This window comes from Cherax quadricarinatus, chromosome 10 (genome assembly GCF_038502225.1).
Source record: "Cherax quadricarinatus isolate ZL_2023a chromosome 10, ASM3850222v1, whole genome shotgun sequence".
Taxonomy (NCBI): Eukaryota; Metazoa; Arthropoda; class Malacostraca; order Decapoda; family Parastacidae; genus Cherax; species Cherax quadricarinatus.
In genome coordinates, this window is record NC_091301.1 from 37,534,734 (window position 1) to 37,557,378 (window position 22,645).

Consider the following 22,645-nt stretch of genomic DNA (forward strand, 5'->3'; position numbering starts at 1 on the left):
CATAATGAAAGTAGTTTGTTAGATTATGTATTGGTGGATAAAAGGTTGATGGGAAGGCTCCAGGATGTACAGTGGTCCCTCGTTTATCGTCTTAATCCGTTCCTGGAAGTGCGACGATTATTGAAATAGATGATTTTCGAATCAATTTTCCCCATAAGAAATAATGTAAATACAATTAATCCGTTCCTGACACCCAGAAGTATTAAAACAAAATATTTTTTTACATGACATATAGATGTAGTACATAAACAATACAATGGGACATGATGAATGAAACATTAACAGCATAACACTTACCTTTGTTGGTAATTTCTCTTAGTGTATGGAAGACTGGAGGAGGACAGAGATTGGATTAGTTACTGTTTGGAAGGGGAATCCCTTTCCATCAACACCTCAGGTACCAAGTCCTTTTCTGGGGTTACATACTTCTCTTCCTTGTTTCTTAATGCCACTAGGACCAGCTTGAGAGTCACTGGAGTCCTGTCTCCCCAAAAAAGTGTCCAGAGAGCTCTGTTTCTGGCATCTCTTTAAAACTTCCCTAAAATGGGCCAAGACTTTGTCACTGTACAAGTTGCCGATATGGCTTTCAACATCCTTCTCAGGGTGATGTTTCTCCATAAATCTTTCCATCCTTCCCCACATTTCAAAAATCTCATTAATTTCTGATGAAGGCACATTCATCCATCTCTCTTCCTCCTCCTCTGCAGCAAGATTCTGAGCTGCGATCTGTTGCTGTTCCTGCTGAAGCTCTTGCAGCTCTTCAGTGGTTAGCTCTTCGTTGTGGTCCTCCACCAACTCTTCCACATCCTCCAAACTCATATCCAACTCCATGGAACTCCCCAATGCCACAATAGATTTCACAACTGACATAGGCTCATCAAGGTCAGCCACAAACCCTTCAAAATCCCTCTTGTGGACACAATCTGGCCACAATTTTCTCCAAGCAACAACAGCTTCCTTGATTTCCTTTTTTTGCCGTGATGGAAGATATGGTTGTATGGGGTTTGTTATACATCTTGGTCAATTCGGCCACACGTACGCCACTTTCATATTGTTCACAAATGTTTTTCTTAAATTCAGTCATATTTCTCACCTTCTTTACCGAAGGCTTGGTACTAGGAGCTTTCTTTGGAGCCATGGTAGCTTATTTAGCACTTGCAAGCACTAAAATGAATGGAATATTATGAAATATTTCATAAGAACAAGTGAGGGGACCGTCGCTCACAGTGGCATACTGGCTGGGAAGGGAGGCCAAGGCGGCTCAGGGCCGTGAGTACATGTCCAGGATGAACGACAATTAGCGAGTCAACCAACCATTTGCGAGCCATTGTTTGGATGAAAATAACGCGACGATTTCCGAATAGGACGACTATCGAGCCCGACGATTATCGAGGGACCACTGTACTTGTTTATAGAGGCCCAATGGATATATTGGATCATTATTTAGTTGTAGCTACAGTTAGAGTAAGAGGTAGATGGAGCAAAAGGAAAATGGCAACAGCAAGTAAGAGGGAGGTGAAAGTGTATAACTAATGGAGGAGGAAGTTAGGGTGAGATATAAGCAACTATTGGCAGAAAGGTGGGCTAATGCAAATATGAATAGTAGGGGTGTTGAAGAAGGTTGGGATAGTTTTAAAAATGCAGTATTAAAATGGGGCAGAAATTTGTGGCTGTAGGAGGGTGGGTGCAGGAGGAGAGAGGAGTGACTGGTAGAATGATGAAGTAAAGGGTGTGAGAAAAGAGAAGAAGGTAGCTTATGAGAGGTTTATACAAAGCAGAAGTGTTGTAAGAAGAGCAGAGCATATGGAGAGTGAAAGAAAGGTGAAGAGAGTGGTGAGAGAGTGCAAAAGGAGAGCAGATGAAAGAGTGGGAGAGGCACTGGCAAGAAAATTTGCTGAAAATATGAAAAATTTTTGGAGTGAGATAAACAAGTTGAGAAAGCCTAGGGAACGAATGGATTTGTCAGTTAAAAACAGAGTAGGGGAGTAGTAGATGGGGAGCTGGAGGTATTAGGTAGATGGCGGGAATATTTTGAGGAACTTTAAAATGTCGATGATGAAAGGGAGGCAGTAATTTCATGCGCTGGTCAGGGAGGCATAACATCTTTTAGGAGTGAAGAAGAGCAGAATGTGTGGGTGGGAGGTGCATGAAACATAGAATGAAAGGAGGTAAAGCACCTGGAATTGATGGGATCATGACAGAAATGTTAAAAGCAGGGAGGAAGGGGGGGAGATATTGTGTTGGAGTGGTTGGTATTTTTGTTTAATAAATATATGAAAGAGGGGAAGGTACCTAGGGATTGGCAGAGAGCGTGTATGATTCCTTTATATAAAGGGAAGGCCGACAAAAGAGATTTTAAAAATTATAGAGGATTAAGTTTACTGAGTATACCAGGAAAAGTGTACAGTACGGTTATTATTGAAAGAATTAGAGGTAAGACAAAGAGTAGGATTGCTGATGGGGAAGGAGGTTTTAGAGTGGGTAGGGGATGTGTAGATCAAGTGTTTACATTAAAGCATATATGAGAACAGTATTTAGATAAAGGTAGGGAAGTTTTCATTGCATTTATGGATTTAGAAAAGGCATATGACAGAGTGAATAGGGGAGCAATGTGACAAATATTTCAAGTGTACTCAATGCTGTAAAGAGTTTTTATGAGGATAGTGAGGCTCAGGTTAAGGTACGTAGGAGTGAGGGAGATTACTTCCCAGTAAAAGTAGGTCTTAGAAAGGGATGTGTAATGTCACCATGGTTGTTTAATATATTTATAGATGGGGTTGTGAAAGAAGTAAATTCTAGGATGTTGGGGAGAGGGGTGGGATTAAATTATGGGGAATCAAGTACAAAATGGGAGTTGACACAGTTACTTTTTGCTGATGATACTGTGCTTATGGGAGATTCTAAAGAAAAGTTGGAAAGGTTAGTGGATGAGTTTGGGAGTGTGTGTAAAGGTAGAAAGTTGAAAGTGAACATAGATAAGAGTGAGGTGATGAGGGTATCAAACGATTTAAAGAAAAATTGGATATCGCATTGGAGAGAGGGAGTATGGAAGAAGTGAATGTTTTCAAATATTTGGGAGTTGACGTGTCAGTGGATGGGTTTATGAAAGATGAAGTTAATCATAGAATTGATGAAGGAAAAAAGGTGAGTGGTGCGTTGAGATATCTGTGGAGACAAAAAACATTATCCATGGAGGCAAAGAAGGGAATGTATGAAAGTATAGTGGTACCAACATTCTTATATGGTTGTGAAGCATGCGTTGTAAATGCTGCAACGAGAAGGTGGCTGAAGGCAGTGGATTTGTCCTGTCTAAGTGCAATGTGTGGTGTAAATATTACACGGAGAATTCGGAGTGTGGAAATTAGGAGAAGGTGTGGAGTTAATAAAAGCATTAGTCAGAGGGCTGAAGAGGGGTTGTTGAGGTGGTTTGGTCATTTAGAGAGAATGGATCAAAGTACAATGACTTGGAGAACTTATAAATCTATAGGGGTAGGAAGGCGGGGTAGGGGTCGTCCTTGAATAGGGTGGAGGGAGGGGGTAAAGGAGGTTTAGTGAGCGAGGTGCTTGGATTTCCAGCAAGTGTGCGTGAGCGTGTTAGGAATGAATGGAGATGAATGGTTTTTGGGACGTGGCAGGCTGTTGGAGTGTGAGCAGTGTAATATTTAGTGAAGGGATTCAAGGAATCCGGTTATTTTTATATAGCTGGACTTGAGTACTGGAAATGGGAAGTACAATGCCTGCACTTTAAAGGAGTGGTTTGGGATATTGGCAGTTTGGAGGGATATGTTGTACGTATATCTTTATATAGTGGATCCTCGGGTAACGACATTAATCCATTCCAGAGAGCTTGTCTTCAACCAATTTTTTCTTTACCAGAATTAGTTTTCCCCATAAGAAATAATGGAAATGCAATTAATCTGTTTCAGACACCCAAAAGTATTAAACAAAAAATTTTTTTTTCATGAAATATACATTTCCCTAAATGGAAAACAATGAAACATGCAGAATAAACAATACTGAAATGACACTTACCTTACTGAAGGTGTATTGATGAGTGATGAGATGGGAGGAGGGCAGAGGATGGAGGAATTTACAATTGTTTGGAAGGGGAATCCCCTTCCATGAAGACTCAGGTAACAAATCCTTTTCTGGGGTTACCTCCCTTCTTTGTTTTTTAATGCCACTAGGACCTGCTTGAGAGTCACTGGACTCCTGTTGCACCAGAAATCTGTCCAGAGAGCTCTGTTTCTGGTATCTCTTTAAGATTTCCCTAAAATGGGACTCAACATTGTCATTGTAGATGTTCCCAGTACGACCTGCAACAACTGTGCCAAGGTGATGTTCATCCATAAATGTTTGCACATAAGAAAGCAGGAACATTGCAGCAGGCCTGTTGGTCCATACTAGGCAGGTCCTTCACAAACCATCCCATTAACAGAATCGTATTTGCCCAAGCCAATTTTCAATGCTTCCCAAGCAATAAGTTTTGATAATTCTGTTCACTCATGTGCAAGTCCCCATCAAATCAAATCATGTGTGTGGGGAAGTACCCTGTCTGATATGTGGGGAAGTACCTTGGCTGGTATGTGGTGAAGTACCCTGGCTGGTATGTGGGGAAGTTCCCTGACTGGTGTGTGGGAAGTACCCTGGCTGGTATGTGGGGAAGTACCCTGGCTGGTATATGGGGAAATACCCTGGCTCGTATGTGGGGAAGTTCCCTGGCTGGTGTGTGGGAAGTACCCTGGCTGGTATGTGGGGAAGTTCCCTGGCTGGTGTGTGGGAAGTCCCCTTGCTGGTGTACGTAAGAAAGCAGGAACACTGCAGCAGACCTGTTGGCCCATACTACCACCCTCTACCATCATCACTACCACCATCACTACCACCCTGTACCCTACCACTTTTGTATCTTTCTACAAACTTTTTCTTGAATTCTATAGTGTTTCTCACCCTCTTTACCACTGGGCTGGCACTAGAAGCTTTCTTTGGGCCCATGGTGACTTATTTAGCAGTTACAAGCCATGGAATAATGGAATAGTATTACAAAATATATCGCACGTACGTGTGGAATCATCCTCCCTGGCTTGTAAACAGTAGCACACTGGCTGTACATGGAGTGTCCGGGCCACTCACGCCATGATGACACGTTTGGGATGAATGTCCTTAACCGAGCCAATATGTATTTTGATGCGAAAACTTGTCGCTATCTAATTTTTTTGTTATCCGATGATGTTGTTACCCGAGGGTCCACTGTATATGCTTCTAAAATGTTGTATCTGGGCGCCTCTGCAAAGACAGTGATTATGTATGAGGTGAAAGTGTTGAATGATGAAGAAAGTATTTTCTTTTTGGGGATTTTCTTTCATTTTGGGTCACCCTGCCTAGGTGGGAGATGGCCGACTTGTTGAAAAAAAAAAATAGTACTCATAATGCAATGTATTCTATTATCATTCGTAAGTGGAATACAGTAGGGCCCTGCTTTACTGTGTTTTGCTAATACGGACATTTCAAGTTATGACCAAAACTCGTTATACGGCTCCCCCACTTGACTTTCTAATGCAGTCACTGTGGCCCACCCATTTTGTTTACATTCTCTGTGAGCTCCGTGAGTACCATGTCTCTCCATTATGTCTGGAAACTTTCTAAAATTTCAAGTATTTTAAAGTTATTTCATGTTTTATATATACAGCCTCTCCTCACTTAACGACGGAGTACCATACCTCAGACCACGTTAAACGAATTCGTCGTTAAGTGAGGAGCATACTATAACGGTAGTGTGTTTGTGTCAGCCATCTTTGATATTGTTTTAATGTCACCTTTGCACCATTTATAACATTTCTGGTATATTTTTAAATGTTTGTACAGTAGTGTACTGTATTTTGAAATAAACAGAATAGAGGAAATCAGCTCTGATATACATTATTTAGATATGAATGCTGGTCAGAGAGCCCTTCTTGAGTCCGAGGCATTGGTAAATGAGTACGTTGCTAAGTGAGGAGAGGCTGTACTCTGATAATTATACATATGTGTACCTTTACCTAAATAAGCTTACTATGCCAGCGTGCAGGTACACATTAAAATCACTAAGAGTGTCTTATTAATGTCTTGAGGATGCCATAATAATAATAATAATAATAATAATTATAATAATAATTATTCTCCGTCTTACTCTTAATTCTTTTAATAATAAAGTGTATGGTAGGTTATTATTGAAAGAATTAAGAGTAAGACGGAGAATAGGATAGCAGATGAACAAGGAGGCTTTAGGAAAGGTAGGGGGTGTGTGGACCAGGTGTTTACAGTGAAACATATAAGTGAACAGTATTTAGATAAGGCTAAAGAGGTCTTTGTGGCATTTATGGATTTGGAAAAGGCGTATGACAGGGTGGATAGGGGGGCAATGTGGCAGATGTTGCAGGTGTATGGTATAGGAGGTAGGTTACTGAAAGCAGTGAAGAGTTTTTACAAGGATAGTGAGGCTCAAGTTAGAGTATGTAGGAAAGAGGGAAATTATTTCCCAGTAAAAGTAGGCCTTAGACAAGGATGTGTGATGTCACCGTGGTTGTTTAATATATTTATAGATGGGGTTGTAAGAGAAGTAAATGCGAGGGTCTTGGCAAGAGGCGTGGAGTTAAAAGATAAAGAATCACACACAAAGTGGGAGTTGTCACAGCTGCTCTTTGCTGATGACACTGTGCTCTTGGGAGATTCTGAAGAGAAGTTGCAGAGATTGGTCGATGAATTTGGTAGGGTATGCAAAAGAAGAAAATTAAAAGTGAATACAGGAAAGAGTAAGGTTATGAGGATAACAAAAAGATTAGGTGATGAAAGATTTGATATCAGATTGGAAGGAGAGAGTATGGAGGAGGTGAATGTATTCAGATATTTGGGAGTGGACATGTCAGCAGATGGGTCTATGAAAGATGAGGTGAATCATAGAATTGATGAGGGGAAAAGGGTGAGTGGTGCACTTAGGAGTCTGTGGAGACAAAGAACTTTGTCCTTGGAGGCAAAGAGGGGAATGTATGAGAGTATAGTTTTACCAACGCTCTCATATGGGTGTGACGCATGGGTGATGAATGTTGCAGCGAGGAGAAGGCTGGAGGCAGTGGAGATGTCATGTCTGAGGGCAATGTGTGGTGTGAATATAATGCAGAGAATTCGTAGTTTGGAAGTTAGGAGGAGGTGCGGGATTACCAAAACTGTTGTCCAAAGGGCTGAGGAAGGGTTGTTGAGGTGGTTCGGACATGTAGAGAGAATGGAGCAAAACAGAATGACTTCAAGAGTGTATCAGTCTGTAGTGGAAGGAAGGCGGGGTAGGGGTCAGCCTACGAAAGGTTGGAGGGAGGGGGTAAGGGAGGTCTTGTGTGCGAGGGGCTTGGACTTCCAGCAGGCATGCGTGAGCGTGTTTGATAGGAGTGAATGGAGACAAATGGTTTTTAATACTTGACGTGCTGTTGGAGTGTGAGCAAAGTAACATTTATGAAGGGGTTCAGGGAAACCGGCAGGCCAGATTCTACGGCTTATTTATCTATCACAATTCATTTAATATGACATTATAAACAATATTAATAACATAGAAACATGATATATACTCTAGAATGAATAAAATATGTCAATGTATGAGAGGAGTAAATGGTGTAAGTATTGTTGTTAGGTTTATAAGGGCCACTGAGAGAAGCCATACATGGTGGTGGAAGCACCAGCAGAACCCACCACCACTATCACGCTTAAACAATATATGTAATTTATAAATAAGAAATATTTACATTTTAATTTATAAATGAGTATGTTTATTCAGGTATACACAAATACAGTTACGTAGATAGATTATCATGCATAGCAGCATATGTGTAAAGTTCCTAGGATAACCCAAAAAAGTCAGAGTGACTTATATATTTCCATTGGGGTCCTTTTATATTTACACTTATATTTACTTTTGTACTTACACTTTTATATTTACACTTACCATGGAGGAGATGTTAGTTTAATTAGTTAATTTGATGGAGAAGATGCTGGCACAGATTTAGGGTGGTGGAAGATAACAGGGCAGCGTATGTTCAGTGGCTCTACACACATTCATCAACATTGGAGAGTTACTTTCGTGTCATTTTTCTGTCACTTATTTGCTTAACGTACTTGCTACACTGTTAATTCTGCGCTTTATCACTGGCTGGCACTATAGCCCTTATCGATATCTGCTGCAGAAGGCACATTCTTTCCTCTCTCTTCCTCCACTTTGGTACTTTGCTACGAGTTTTTTTTTTTAATTTTATTGTGTTTCTTTCCTTTTAGGCCCATGTGGGCTTATTTAGCAGTTACAAGCACTAAAAAAATGGAATAATACTAAATACAGTAGGGCCCCACTTATACGGCGGGTTAGGTTCCAGGCTGTCGCCGGAAAGCAGACATCGCTGGAAGGCAGAACGCCATTTTTTCCATTTATAAATGCATGTAAATACCAGACAACAAGTTTACACTAAATTATATTAAGTTAGTAATAGAACTAGGCATTAAAAACACACAAAGTAAAATACATTCACAGTAAATTCATTACTTATCTTAAAGTATTTGTAATCTTAATATAGGGAGAGAGGTGAGTAGTACTTATTTGTTGGAAGTCAGGTGCAGGTAGCCCAGGTGTAGGTAGCCCTGGCTCCCCGTCTCATACTTAACATACGATATTTAAAACATCCCAGAGAGGTAAAATACACATACATTATTTACCTTAAAATATGTGTAGTCTTAATATAGGAAGAGAGGTGAGTAGTATTTATTTGTAGGAAGTCAGTGTAGGTAGCTGGTAGGTGTAGCCCGCCTGGGTTACACCTACCGGCTACCTACACTGTGGCCCATAGCCATATTATTAACATCGACATGCCTTGTTCACTGAATTTAATCATTTCTAACAATTACCTTTAGATGCCATCATAAACGAAGGTAGAAGTAATGAATAATTCATGCCAAAAATTGTAAACAAAAGCAGAGTGAGGGAGTGGCTGGGCCAACCGCAGATTCATACACGTTTTCTCTGATGGCTGAGCAGAGAAAACGTAATGTTGTCCCTCCACCCGGCTACCACACACGTCCACAAGTATTATCAGAGCACACATAAAATATGCAATAAATGCCAGACAGCAAGTTTACACTAACTTATATTAGTTAGCAATGGAAATAGGCATTAAAAACACAATGAAAGGTAAGTTACACACAGAGTACACTTATTACTTACCTTAAAATATTAATATTAATGTGTGAGAGGTGAGTAGCAGGGTGTTTATTGAATAAAATCAGAATGGCACACCATCATCCTCTAACTTGGCACTTAAAGCAAGAGGCTTACGACTTCTCTTTTTATCACAGCTAAGCTTAGATGCCATCGTCAATGAGAGCCAACTAGTTAACAAAAGAGTAAACGAGAGAGAGAACGAGATACAGAGTTGAGACAATGTAAGAACACAAACTGAATAGGTATTGGACGATCACTTGGTCAGGCGAAATAAATGCGTATTAATATATGTCTACTTTTAGTTCATTCACGTCCGTTTGTAAGAGTTTGTAAAACATTTACCTCAATATTTTTTTATTATAATAATAATTACCTCACAATACAAATACTCTTACATTGTGTACAAGTTGTACAAGTTAGTTCAGAATAAACAAACAGCAACACACCATTTTTAGAGTGAATGAAGATAATAATATTAATAATAGTAATAATAATAATAATAATAATAATAATAATAATAATAATATGTATTATTATTAATATTAATAATAATATTATTATTATTATTATAATAATAAAAAGCACTAAACCCACAAGGGTCATGAATTGCTATATATAGAGTGAAGACATACAAAAAGAATATTTTTCTACAGTTACCCCCCAGTGTTTGACTAGAGAAAACGTAATTCTTCCGACACCAGGAATATTTTGAGGAATTGTTAAATGTTGATGAAGATAGGGAAGCTGTGATTTCGTGTATAGGGCAAGGAGGAATAACATCTTGTAGGAGTGAGGAAGAGCCAGTTGTGAGTGTGGGGGAAGTTCGTGAGGCAGTAGGTAAAATGAAAGGGGGTAAGGCAGCCGGGATTGATGGGATAAAGATAGAAATGTTAAAAGCAGGTGGGGATATAGTTTTGGAGTGGTTGGTGCAATTATTTAATAAATGTATGGAAGAGGGTAAGGTACCTAGGGATTGGCAGAGAGCATGCATAGTTCCTTTGTATAAAGGCAAAGGGGATAAAAGAGAGTGCAAAAATTATAGGGGGATAAGTCTGTTGAGTGTACCTGGTAAAGTGTATGGTAGAGTTATAATTGAAAGAATTAAGAGTAAGACGGAGAATAGGATAGCAGATGAACAAGGAGGCTTTAGGAAAGGTAGGGGGTGTGTGGACCAGGTGTTTACAGTGAAACATATAAGTGAACAGTATTTAGATAAGGCTAAAGAGGTCTTTGTGGCATTTATGGATTTGGAAAAGGCGTATGACAGGGTGGATAGGGGGGCAATGTGGCAGATGTTGCAAGTGTATGGTGTAGGAGGTAGGTTACTGAAAGCAGTGAAGAGTTTTTACGAGGATAGTGAGGCTCAAGTTAGAGTATGTAGGAAAGAGGGAAATTTTTTCCCAGTAAAAGTAGGCCTTAGACAAGGATGTGTGATGTCACCGTGGTTGTTTAATATATTTATAGATGGGGTTGTAAGAGAAGTAAATGCGAGGGTCTTGGCAAGAGGCGTGGAGTTAAAAGATAAAGAATCACACACAAAGTGGGAGTTGTCACAGCTGCTCTTTGCTGATGACACTGTGCTCTTGGGAGATTCTGAAGAGAAGTTGCAGAGATTGGTGGATGAATTTGGTAGGGTGTGCAAAAGAAGAAAATTAAAGGTGAATACAGGAAAGAGTAAGGTTATGAGGATAACAAAAAGATTAGGTGATGAAAGATTGAATATCAGATTGGAGGGAGAGAGTATGGAGGAGGTGAACGTATTCAGATATTTGGGAGTGGACGTGTCAGCGGATGGGTCTATGAAAGATGAGGTGAATCATAGAATTGATGAGGGAAAAAGAGTGAGTGGTGCACTTAGGAGTCTGTGGAGACAAAGAACTTTGTCCTTGGAGGCAAAGAGGGGAATGTATGAGAGTATAGTTTTACCAACGCTCTTATATGGGTGTGAAGCATGGGTGATGAATGTTGCAGCGAGGAGAAGGCTGGAGGCAGTGGAGATGTCATGTCTGAGGGCAATGTGTGGTGTGAATATAATGCAGAGAATTCGTAGTTTGGAAGTTAGGAGGAGGTGCGGGATTACCAAAACTGTTGTCCAGAGGGCTGAGGAAGGGTTGTTGAGGTGGTTCGGACATGTAGAGAGAATGGAGCGAAACAGAATGACTTCAAGAGTGTATCAGTCTGTAGTGGAAGGAAGGCGGGGTAGGGGTCGGCCTAGGAAGGGTTGGAGGGAGGGGGTAAAGGAGGTTTTGTGTGCGAGGGGCTTGGACTTCCAGCAGGCATGCGTGAGCGTGTTTGATAGGAGTGAATGGAGACAAATGGTTTTTAATACTTGACGTGCTGTTGGAGTGTGAGCAAAGTAACATTTATGAAGGGATTCAGGGAAACCGGCAGGCCGGACTTGAGTTCTGGAGATGGGAAGTACAGTGCCTGCACTCTGAAGGAGGGGTGTTAATGTTGCAGTTTAAAAACTGTAGTGTAAAGCACCCTTCTGGCAAGACAGTGATGGAGTGAATGATGGTGAAAGTTTTTCTTTTTCGGGCCACCCTGCCTTGGTGGGAATCGGCCGGTGTGATAATAATAAAAAACCACACACACATCCGCTTTGTAAACAAATCTCATATTTACATCAATTTTTATTCTGTGAGTGTATGTATCATGTTTATATGCTATGTAATGGGTTTCATATATAATTTTGAGTAAAATATCATAGATGGATTAATGAAAATGCCTATATTGATGTAAAATAAGGCATTTAGTGTGCCCAAGAGTGATTATTATTACGTAGTATTGGCGTCATGAGTAGAGAGAGACTTAGCGATTTTAATGTGTACCTGCACACCAGCACAGTGTGTAAGTATATTTAGGTACAGGTACACTTAAGCATAATTATCAGAGTACATATAAAATATGCAGTAACTTTAAAACACTTGAAATTTTGGAAAGTTTCCTGATATAATAGATGCGGTCACAGAAAATGTAAACAAACCAGGTGGGGGGCGCCGTATTTGAAAGACCGCTTGCTGTATAGCAAATTTTGGTCATAATTTGACACCGCCGTGTTAGCGGAACGCCATAAGGTGAAACGCTGTAAAGCTGAGCCTAACTGTATATCTCTTGTATGTGTGGAATCATTCTCCCTAGCTTGTAAACAGTTGCACACTGGCTGTACACGGAGTCATGGAGTGGCCGGGCCCGCTCAGGCTGCGTGGGCACGTTCGGGACTAAAGCCCTTCGCCGAGTTACTTGGCGTTAGCTGAGCCAATATTTTTATGCCAAAGTGAGCCATTAGCCGATTTTGGCGCTAGCCAATGAAGCCTTTACCCGAGGCTCCACTGTATTATTATTATAATTATATATTTTTATTGTACTATTATGTATTATTATACTATTATATATTATTTTATTATTATATTATTATATTATTGTTTTATTATTATATACAGTGGACCCTCAACCAACGGCGGCATCGACTAATGCCAAAATTGACTAACAGCACTCTTTGAAGTCAAAAAATTGGCTCTACCAATGGCGAAAAACTCTTCTAAAGTTTTTCATCCCAAACATGTTCATGCGGCCGGAGCACGGCCTGAGCAGGCCCAGCCACTCCAAGACTCCATGTACAGCCAGTATGCCAGTGTTTACAAGCCGTTTCAGTTGATCCTACGTGTACCTGTGATATATTTTGTATTATTCCAGTGTTTTTAGTGCTTGTAACCGCTAAATAAGCCACCCTGTGCCCTAAGAAAAGTTCTAGTGCCAAACCTTTGGTAAAAAGGGTGAGAATTACAATGGAAATGAAGAAAGAGATCATGAAAAATATGAAAGTGGAGTGCATGTGTCCGAGTTGGGAATGCTATATAACAAACCCCATTCAACCTTCACTACTATCTTGGCGAACAGAATGGCAGTCAAGGAAGCTGTTGTTGTGACAGGTGCAAGTATGTTTTCAAAACGGAGATCGCAAATAATTGAAGAGGTAGAGACTGTTGTTGGTGTGGATAAATGAAAAACAATTATCAGGAGATAGTGTTTCTCAGTCAGTATAATGTGAAAAGGCAAGGCAGTTGCATGATCATCTTATTAAGAAAATGCCTTCAAATAGTGATGATATTGATGAATTTAAGGCCAGCAAAGGCTGGTTTGAGAGATTTAAGAATCGTAGTGGCATACACAGTGTGATAAGGCATGGTGAGGCTGCCAGTTCAGACAAAAAGCATCTGAAAAATATGTGAAGGACTTCAAGGAATACATAGAGACGTTGAGTAAATTTAGAATTTTGAATATTGGTGGAGTATGCTGCCTGGAGTGGGAATTTGTTATCATTCTGACTGCAGCCTTTTGTTGGGTAATTAATGGTGTGAAATGGTTTATTGTTGTTGAGCCCCATGCACAAATTCCATAGGTGAATTAGGGGTAAATGAGTGAGTGATATAGGGCCAGGAGGGCTGACTGTGGAACATAGTACCGTATCTTCGATAGTATTCCTACAGTCTTGGAAATTTTCTTGGAAATTTGTTGTACATGTGTTTGAAATTTGAGCCTATTTTCAAGGTGGATTCCTAAGAATTTTCCCTCTGTGAGTTTTGTGGTAGGTGATCCGTTTATCATTATGTTAGGGACATCTACTAGTACGCATATCACCTGTCTAGACTTAAGTAGTCTATTAATATTAGGTTAAGTCTGCCTGAAATGCCTTGGCATGATATTGACTTTCTTTGCTCCAATTATATATTATGATATGTAAACACATATTGAACCTCGCTCGAGGTGAAGTTCGCATCCTGAAATTTCGTTCATATCCAGAAGCAAAAAATTGACTGAACGACGGTTCGTATCCTGATAAATTTGCACGGTGGGGGTGTTCGTAAGCCAAGGTTCCACTGTATATGTTAGTGTAAACTTGTTATCTGGCATTTATATGCATTTTTAAGTGGAAAAAATGGTGTTCTGCTTTCCGGTGATGTCCACTTTCCTGTGGTAGCCCGGAACCTAACCTGCCGTATAAGTGGGGACCTACTGTATTATAATTTTCTGATACATTATTGTCCTATCTGAATTCTTATTATTATTATAATACAGGCTTTACAGTGCTTTTCTTTATGGTGTTTCGCTGATGCATCAGTTTTCGTTGATACCCATTTTTCATTTATTCGTCACCTGTTTTGTTATTCTAGCAGTTCTTTGGCATGAAACGTTCAGCAGCTGGGCATCTATGCGCCATTTTCTTCAGTGTGTTTTACAGTCACCGTGTGCTCTGCGTATCTCTGGGTTCTGTCAGGAAACTTTCTGAAGTTTCAAACATTTTAATTTTTTACAGGTGGGCCTCCTTTATAGAGCTTTGCTTCAGATGTTTCGCTAGTGCATCGGTTTTCAACTATACCCATTCTTCATTTATTCAAACTTCCTACAATAAATATATTCACCACTTACTATATGCTAAGAATGAAAATATTTTAAGGTAAGTAATAAGTGCACTGTATATACAGTTTTTAGGCCAAGCTCTATTGCTCATTTATCATGTTTTCATGTTAAAGATTAAGACACTTATGCAACATATGGGAATCTTTATTGAGGAAATGTTTCACCACACAGTGGCTTCATCAATCCAACACAAAGGAGAATGGTGTAAGGAGAGTAGGAGTTTGAGGTAATCAGTCCCTCAGCCTGGAATCAGTGAAGCCACTGTGTGGCAAAACAAAAAAATTTCTTCAATAAAGATTCTCATATGTTGCATTAGTGTCTTCATCTTCAACTTCTCGGTTTTCAAAAACCATTTATCACATCATGTTTTCAGGTTTTTATGTGCATTTGAAAATGAAAAAGGCTGTTTCACTTCACAGCAATTTTTGCTTTACAGCAGTGACCTGGAACTTCACCTGCTGTACTGTGTAACCTGCTGTATTGTCTAACCTGCTGGAACCTAACCTGCTGTACTGTGTAACCTGTTGTATTGTCTAACCTGCTGGAACCCAACCTGCTGTACTGTGTAACCTGTTGTATTGTCTAACCTGCTGGAACCCAACCTGCTGTACTGTGTAACCTGCTGTATTGTCTAACCTGCTGGAACCTAACCTACTGTACTGTGTAACCTGTTGTATTGTCTAACCTGCTGGACCCTAACCTGCTGTACTGTGTAACCTGCTGTATTGTCTAACCTGCTGGAACCTAACCTGCTGTACTGTGTAACCTGTTGTATTGTCTAACCTGCTGGACCCTTACCTGCTGTATTGTGTAACTTTAGTTATCATTGTCAAAATTTACTATTATACACAACAAAAATGGATAGGGGCTGCATTTTTGCGATCTGGAAGAACATTGCAATTTACTGTACATAAAATGTGATAATTTTAATTTGTTGTTACAGAAATCCAAGAAAAATGTTAGGGAGTATGTTCCAGTGGTGAGGTCTGGTTCCTATGCCCTGTTGCTTGCTCTCTACCATGCATCAGAGAAGGAAGATTCCCCAGGTAATTACTTGTTGCTTTTTGTTTGTTTGTGTGGCATCAGTGTGAGTTCTTATGTTTAGTTTTTCTGTTCATGTTTATTTTTTGATTAGATTTTGTTAGAGGACTACTATACTACCTAATTTAATGGTCTTGTTGTTACACTTGTGAAGGTTATATTATAATACCACCATATAGGTAAGAAGTATCATCCTCTCATAAGGTTATAATATAATACAGGAGGGCCCTGTGTATACAACATCTTCTTTTCATTGTTACATGTTTTTGTTGGCTTTCAATTGAGCCATTGTTCATTATATTCGGTGCATTTACTGTTTTTCTGCCATTATCACCATTTTTGTATGGCAGTTGTGTAAGGGAAGGGCGACTGGCTTCGTATTTTAAGGTAAGTATTGTATGTTCATACTATGTATTTATTTTACTTTTTTATTTGTTTTTTATGGAGCACTTAATATATTACAGTGTTAACACATTATTAGGTGTTTTAGATACAGTAGGGCCCCACTTTATGGTGTTCCACCAATACAAATATTTCAAATTATGACCAAAACTCTCAATACGACTCCCCCCACCTGACTTTCTAATACGGTCACCATGGGCCAACTGGTTTGTTTACATTCTCTGTGAGCACTACTCCCCATTATGTCTGAAAACTCCAAAATTTCAAGTATTTTAAAGTTATTTCATATTTTATATATACTCTGATAATTATACTTATGTGTACCTGTACTTAAACTTACACACTGTGCTGGCATGCAGGTACATGTTAAAATCACTAAGAGGGTCTTATTAGCTTTAAAGATGCCATAATGAAAGATGAGGTGAATCATAGAATTGATGAGGGAAAAAGAGTGAGTGGTGCACTTAGGAGTCTGTGGAGACGAAGAACTTTGTCCTTGGAGGCAAAGAGGGGAATGTATGAGAGTATAGTTTTACCAACGCTCTTATATGGGTGTGAAGCGTGGGTGATGAATGTTGCAGCGAGGAGAAGGCTGGAGGCAGTGGAGATGTCATGTCTGAGGGCAATGTGTGGTGTGAATATAATGCAGAGAATTCGTAGTTTGGAAGTTAGGAGGAGGTGCGGGATTACCAAAACTGTTGTCCAGAGGGCTGAGGAAGGGTTGTTGAGGTGGTTCGGACATGTAGAGAGAATGGAGCGAAACAGAATGACGTCAAGAGTGTATCAGTCTGTAGTGGAAGGAAGGCGGGGTAGGGGTCGGCCTAGGAAGGGTTGGAGGGAGGGGGTAAAGGAGGTTTTGTGTGCGAGGGGCTTGGACTTCCAGCAGGCATGCGTGAGCGTGTTTGATAGGAGTGAATGGAGACAAATGGTTTTTAATACTTGACGTGCTGTTGGAGTGTGAGCAAAGTAACATTTATGAAGGGATTCAGGGAAACCGGCAGGCCGGACTTGAGTCCTGGAGATGGGAAGTACAGTGCCTGCACTCTGAAGGAGGGGTGTTAATGTTGCAGTTTAAAAACTGTAGTGTAAAGCACCCTTCTGGCAAGACAGTGATGGAGTGAATGATGGTGAAAGTTTTTCTTTTTCGGGCCACCCTGCCTTGGTGGGAATCGGCCGGTGTGATAATAAAATAAAAAAAAAAAAAAAATAATAATAATAATAATAATAATAATAATAATAATAATAATAATAATAATAATAATCAATCTGAGGCACATTAACCCTTTGACTGTTGCAATCCCAAATCCTGAAGTGTCTCTTGGTGTCGAAGAATTTAAAAAAAAAAATGATTTTTTCCTATGAAAATGTTAAGGTAAATTTTCTAATTGTTTTAAGCCCCAAAACAAATTTTTGTGATCAGTACTTATGGAGATATGTATAGAGGAGTAAAGTTGGCAGAAAATGAGCCACGTATGGCAACAGCTGCGAATGCCACTCACCTGGTAAACTTTGGTTTACTTGCATTCCAAGGTTTCTTATTTTTTTCAATATTTTATTTTTTTCACATAACTTTACGTGGTCTGTGAGTCCAAAGTAAGGTGCAATGTACATATTTACACTCGTAGGAAAATAGATCTAATAATTTCATCTATTAAAGCAAAAAAAGATATATACATAAATGTGTGTCTCACAAGAAAATGACGGAACCTCCTGTAAAGAGTGAGAAAATTAAAATGTGAGAATAATGATAAAATTCACCTGTGCTTTGTACATGATGGACAAATTCTAGTAAGAAAAATAAGTGTAGGCTGTGTGTACTACATTACAAATGAAAATGAACTAGCAAACTTCCTTCATGATGCAAACATTACAGAGTCTGACTGATATTAGTGACCAAATCCTTACTACGTTAGTGTATGTTATTATGTCATTATTGAACTAATCCCTGTACTATCACCTCCTAGCTAGTATTTACTCCCTCATTATTCCAGGTGTCCCACACAGTTCTTTGTGTGACCCAATTTGTGTTATCTTCCCTGATTCCCAATTCATAAATTATTATTTGTTAATAGGATACTTACTCTTTAATAATATCTGTATTACCTTTTTCTTTCCTACTTAAGCACTGTTAAAATTCTCTTATAATCATACCTAATTTTCCCTTTTCTCCCAAACTACAAATAACAAACTAGTGTATGTTCCTACTACACTACTGTGCAATACCTTGAACCATCCCTCACTTGCTAGTTTCAGCTACCTCAAATAATATTCCTATAGTGATATTAATTGCTCAAACTTTATGCTATAAGGCAAATCCTACTATCAGATTATTTTCATATCTTAGTGACTATATTGTGTGTGCAATTAGTGTATATTTCAATTACATTATTGTTCAAGGCCCAAAGCTATCTTTTGCTAGCTACTATCAACTACCTCATTTTATTTTTACTTTTTATAGTACAATAAATTGCTCAACTTATTATATATAACAAATCAGATCTTACTCCTAAATCAATATTATATAATAGTGACTATCTGTCAATTAAACTTTGTTTACCATTATTTAATTTAGTCCCTTATATATTTTCTCCTTTATTTTAGCTTTACATGTATTTTAGCTTTATATAACAACCTTAGTTCATATATTCACAATTGTTAAAACAATCAAGGTGCTATTCTCAGGTGCTGAAGTGTAATAAGTTCACTATTTTGCCATTATATTCCCTAGCTCATTTATTTGATTACCTTAGTTCATATATTCACAATTGTTAACCCGTTGGGGGTTGACAGGTCCTCTCAGAGACTTGTTCTCAGGGTCAGCCAAATTTCAAAAAAAAAAAAAATTATTTTTTCTTATGAAAAGATAGAGAATCTTTTCCCGATCATAATGACACCAAAAGAATGAAATTTGATGGAAAACTTACGGAATTATGCTCTCGCGAAGTTAGCGATCTCGATGATGTTTACGCATCGGCGATTTTGCCCACTTTGAGCCCTATTTTCGGCTAATTCCAATGTACTAGTCGACAAAAATCATAACTATTTCGCTAAAACTCCATTTTTTCTATCGAATGAGTACAAGAAACCACCCATTTACCGATTTCAACTATCCAATAAAGTGGTCAGAATTTAGCTATTTTGCCAATTTCACACAAATTTCAAAAGATGCCAATTTCTGAATAGGGTTCAGAATAAACAAGAAAGACATTCCTGGCACTAAAATAACAAGTTTTCTGTTCATTAGTCACATCCCCAGGCCCCTGTTATATTTCTTTGGCTTTCCACTTTGAATTTTTATTCTTTCAAAAAAAAATAGGATTTACTGTTACGCACACTACTTCATTAGTGTAGAAATGGTATAAATAATATCAGCGTACTTGTGAAAGAATATTAGACTCACCAGTTGATGTGTATTGGAGGCTTGGCATGATTTGTTTACTTTTGAACTTAGGTAAAAATCAAACATTTCTGCTACTTTGAGCTCAATTTCAAGGTACTTTTCATTGTAAAACCAGTCAAAATCATCTCAATTTCTGTAATATGTCTTCCATTCTATAAAATGAGACCAAGAAAACTAGAATACAACAATAAATACCATAAGAAAATGCAGTGCAAAGTCGCTGTTTTATTAACCCTTTCAGGGTCCGTCCCGTAGATCTACGGCTTTACGTTCAGGGTCCAAACCGTAGATCTACGTCATGAGCTCAGCTCACTCTGATAAACTGTGAGTGGTAAATTTGGGCCTAGATATGAGAGAATACATCTATGTGGTATGTGTGCACCACATAAAACAAATCCTGCAGCACACTGTGTATAATGGGAGAAAAAAAACTGAGACCATGATTTTCGATTAAAACAGCGACTTTGCAGTGTTTTTTCGTATGTTTTTTATAGTTGTATTTGTGATTTCTTGGTCTCATTTGATAGAATGGAAGACATATTACAGAAATAGAGATAATTTTGATTGGTGTTAGCACTGGAAATGGCTTGAAACTGAGCTCAAAGTGGCGGAAATGTTAAATTTTTGCCGATGTTCAAGAGTAAACAAACGACCTCACACGTCTAATACACGCCAGCTAGTGGGTCTAATATACATTCACAAATGTGGTGATGATATTTATACAATTATTACAATATTGCATAACAGTAAATCTTCTATTTTTTGGTGTGAATAAAAATTCATTATGTGAATAAAAAATCAAAATGGAATTTATTTGTAAAGCCTCAAAACGTAACTAATGAACAGAGTTAATGTTAGTTTAGTGCCAGGAATACCTACATTGTTTATTCTGGACCCTATTTTGAAATTGGAATATTTTGAACTTTGTGTTAAATTGGCCAAATTACCAATTTCCGGTCACTTTATTTTGTAGTTGAAACAGTTGACTTGGCGATTTCTTGTGCTCAATCGATAGAATAGAAGTAATACTAGTGAAATAGCTAAGAATTTGGTCGACTGGAATAATGTAATTGGCCTAAAATGGGAGTCAAAGTCGGCAAAATCGCCGATTCGTAAATATCGCTGACACATCAAAATTCACGAGAGCATAATTTCGTCAGTTTTCCATCAAATTTCGTACTTTTTGTTTTGTTACATTCACAAAAAGATTCTCTACCATTTCATAAGAAAAAATAACAATTTTTTTTTTTTGAAAATTCTTGGACACTGGGGCACCACTTCAGATTTTGGCCTTGGACCCTGAAAGGGTTAATCCAAAAACACGGTCAAAGTTTTTTTTTGTCCTCATTACGCACTGTGTGCTGCAGGATTTTTTTTATACTGCACACACTGACCACATAGACCCATTCTTACATATGTAGGCCTACCAGCTTTCTCTCACTAGACTTGAGGGCACTAGAATTTAGGCGTACTAGTACATCAAAAACCCTGGGTCATAAGACGTACTAGTACGTCCGAAACCCCCAAAGGGTTAAAATAATCAAGGTGCTATTCTCAGGTGCTAAAGTGTAATAAGTTCACTATTTTGCCATTATATTCCCTAGCTTATTTATTTGATTACCACTTTATTTGTTCACAAATTTTTTTTAGTCCCTTTTATATTGTCTTCTTTATTTTAGCTTTAAAGAACTACCTTAGCTCAAATTTTTACATTTGTTAAAATAATTCAGGTGCTATTTTATAGCTTTAGAATATTTACTTTGTCTTATACTTAATTCTAACTATAGATTCACTTTAAATCTTATGATAACAAGCATTGATCCTGATACCAACCTCTTATTTAATGACTTAAATGAATCAAACAGTTACTGTAATTACTACACAGCAGAACAATCAAAGGCACTTCTCAGAGCCAACAACAACATAACTGCCTTTAATTACAATATCAGATCTTTAACCCTTTGAGGGTCGACAGGTCCTCTCAGGGTCGGCCAAATTTAAAAAAAAAAAAAATTCTTATGAAAAAATAGTTTTTTTTTTTTTCTAAATATTATAGGCTAAACAAAAATTTTTTACCATCAATACTTACCAAGATATGGAGGCGTGAAGTTGATGAAAAAGGGGGACAATGTGGTAACATCGCCGACTGCCGTCTCCCGGTATTCTTTTATTTACTTTCTTATGTACTAATTTCTATTATTTTTTAATTTTTCTTTTTCCAACTAACTTTTATGGCCTGTGAGACCAATATGATCAGTATTTTGTAAGTTTTTTCTTTTTCAATACTACACAATAAGGGCATAAATACTGTTGTCATTGTTTTGTTTATAAAAAATATTTACACAAACGATATGAAATGTTGTTTATTACTATTTTTCTATATTTTATATACACATATACAGTCACAGGGAATGTTTCTAGAAGTTCTGCAGCCTGTGGAAGTCTTTGAAACATGGTGTCATGCACAGTGGTGTTTTACACTCCTCACACATAAAACGAGTGTCTCTGCGTTGTTGTGTGCGTTTTTTTGTATGTGCACAGACGTAACACCTCTTCTGAGCCTTTTTCTTGAAAGCAGGAGCAGGCATTTTCACCAGGAAGTGATCACCATGCTTCAGACGAGAAGGTAGTTGTTGATAATTTGGTGGGCGGTCTATTGCAGGTGTTGTTCCTTGGTACTTGAATACTATTTGTCTGATGACAGACAAACAGAATTTGCCGTATGGTGGTTTGTTTCTGGTCCTCATCTTATACATATTATAAGCATTCAGCATGGAAATGTCCAGAAGATGGAAAAAGAGTTTTATGTACCACTTATAACTCTTGTGAACACAATCAGCAAACCCAATCTGCATGTCACATTTGTCCACTGAACGCATATTGAAGGTGTAATCAATCACAGCTGCAGGTTTTAAAATGGGTTCATTGCTCTCTCTATGCTGCCTGCCAGTGTCTGCCATTTCATTAGGGTGAACTGATGACAACAGTGTGACATCTCGTTTGTCATGCCACCGAAATGCCATGATGTCATTGGCAGCAAACGCCTGCACTTCACCTCTACGAGTGCCAGCGTCAAACCTGGGCATATGTTTCCGATTTACACGCACTGTGCCACACACATCTGTCATGTTCACTCGCAAAAAATCACTGAGTGA

At 38.5% G+C, this 22,645-nt stretch overlaps 1 protein-coding gene and 1 long non-coding RNA gene across 4 annotated transcripts in view; one reads left to right on the forward strand and one right to left on the reverse strand.

The window, feature by feature from the left end:
- The window catches only part of mus81 (mus81 structure-specific endonuclease subunit), a 355,921-nt gene that overhangs the window by 66,670 nt on the left and 266,606 nt on the right, over positions 1-22,645 (forward strand). For both annotated transcript variants that reach the window (XM_070083779.1, XM_070083780.1), the window contains one exon: positions 15,591-15,693. In XM_070083779.1, the coding sequence (XP_069939880.1) occupies positions 15,591-15,693 (103 nt within the window). The remainder of the gene's footprint in view (positions 1-15,590; positions 15,694-22,645) is intronic.
- Positions 1-22,645, reverse strand: part of LOC138852519 (uncharacterized) — a 389,852-nt gene that overhangs the window by 38,839 nt on the left and 328,368 nt on the right. The gene's annotated exons all lie outside the window — the stretch shown is intronic.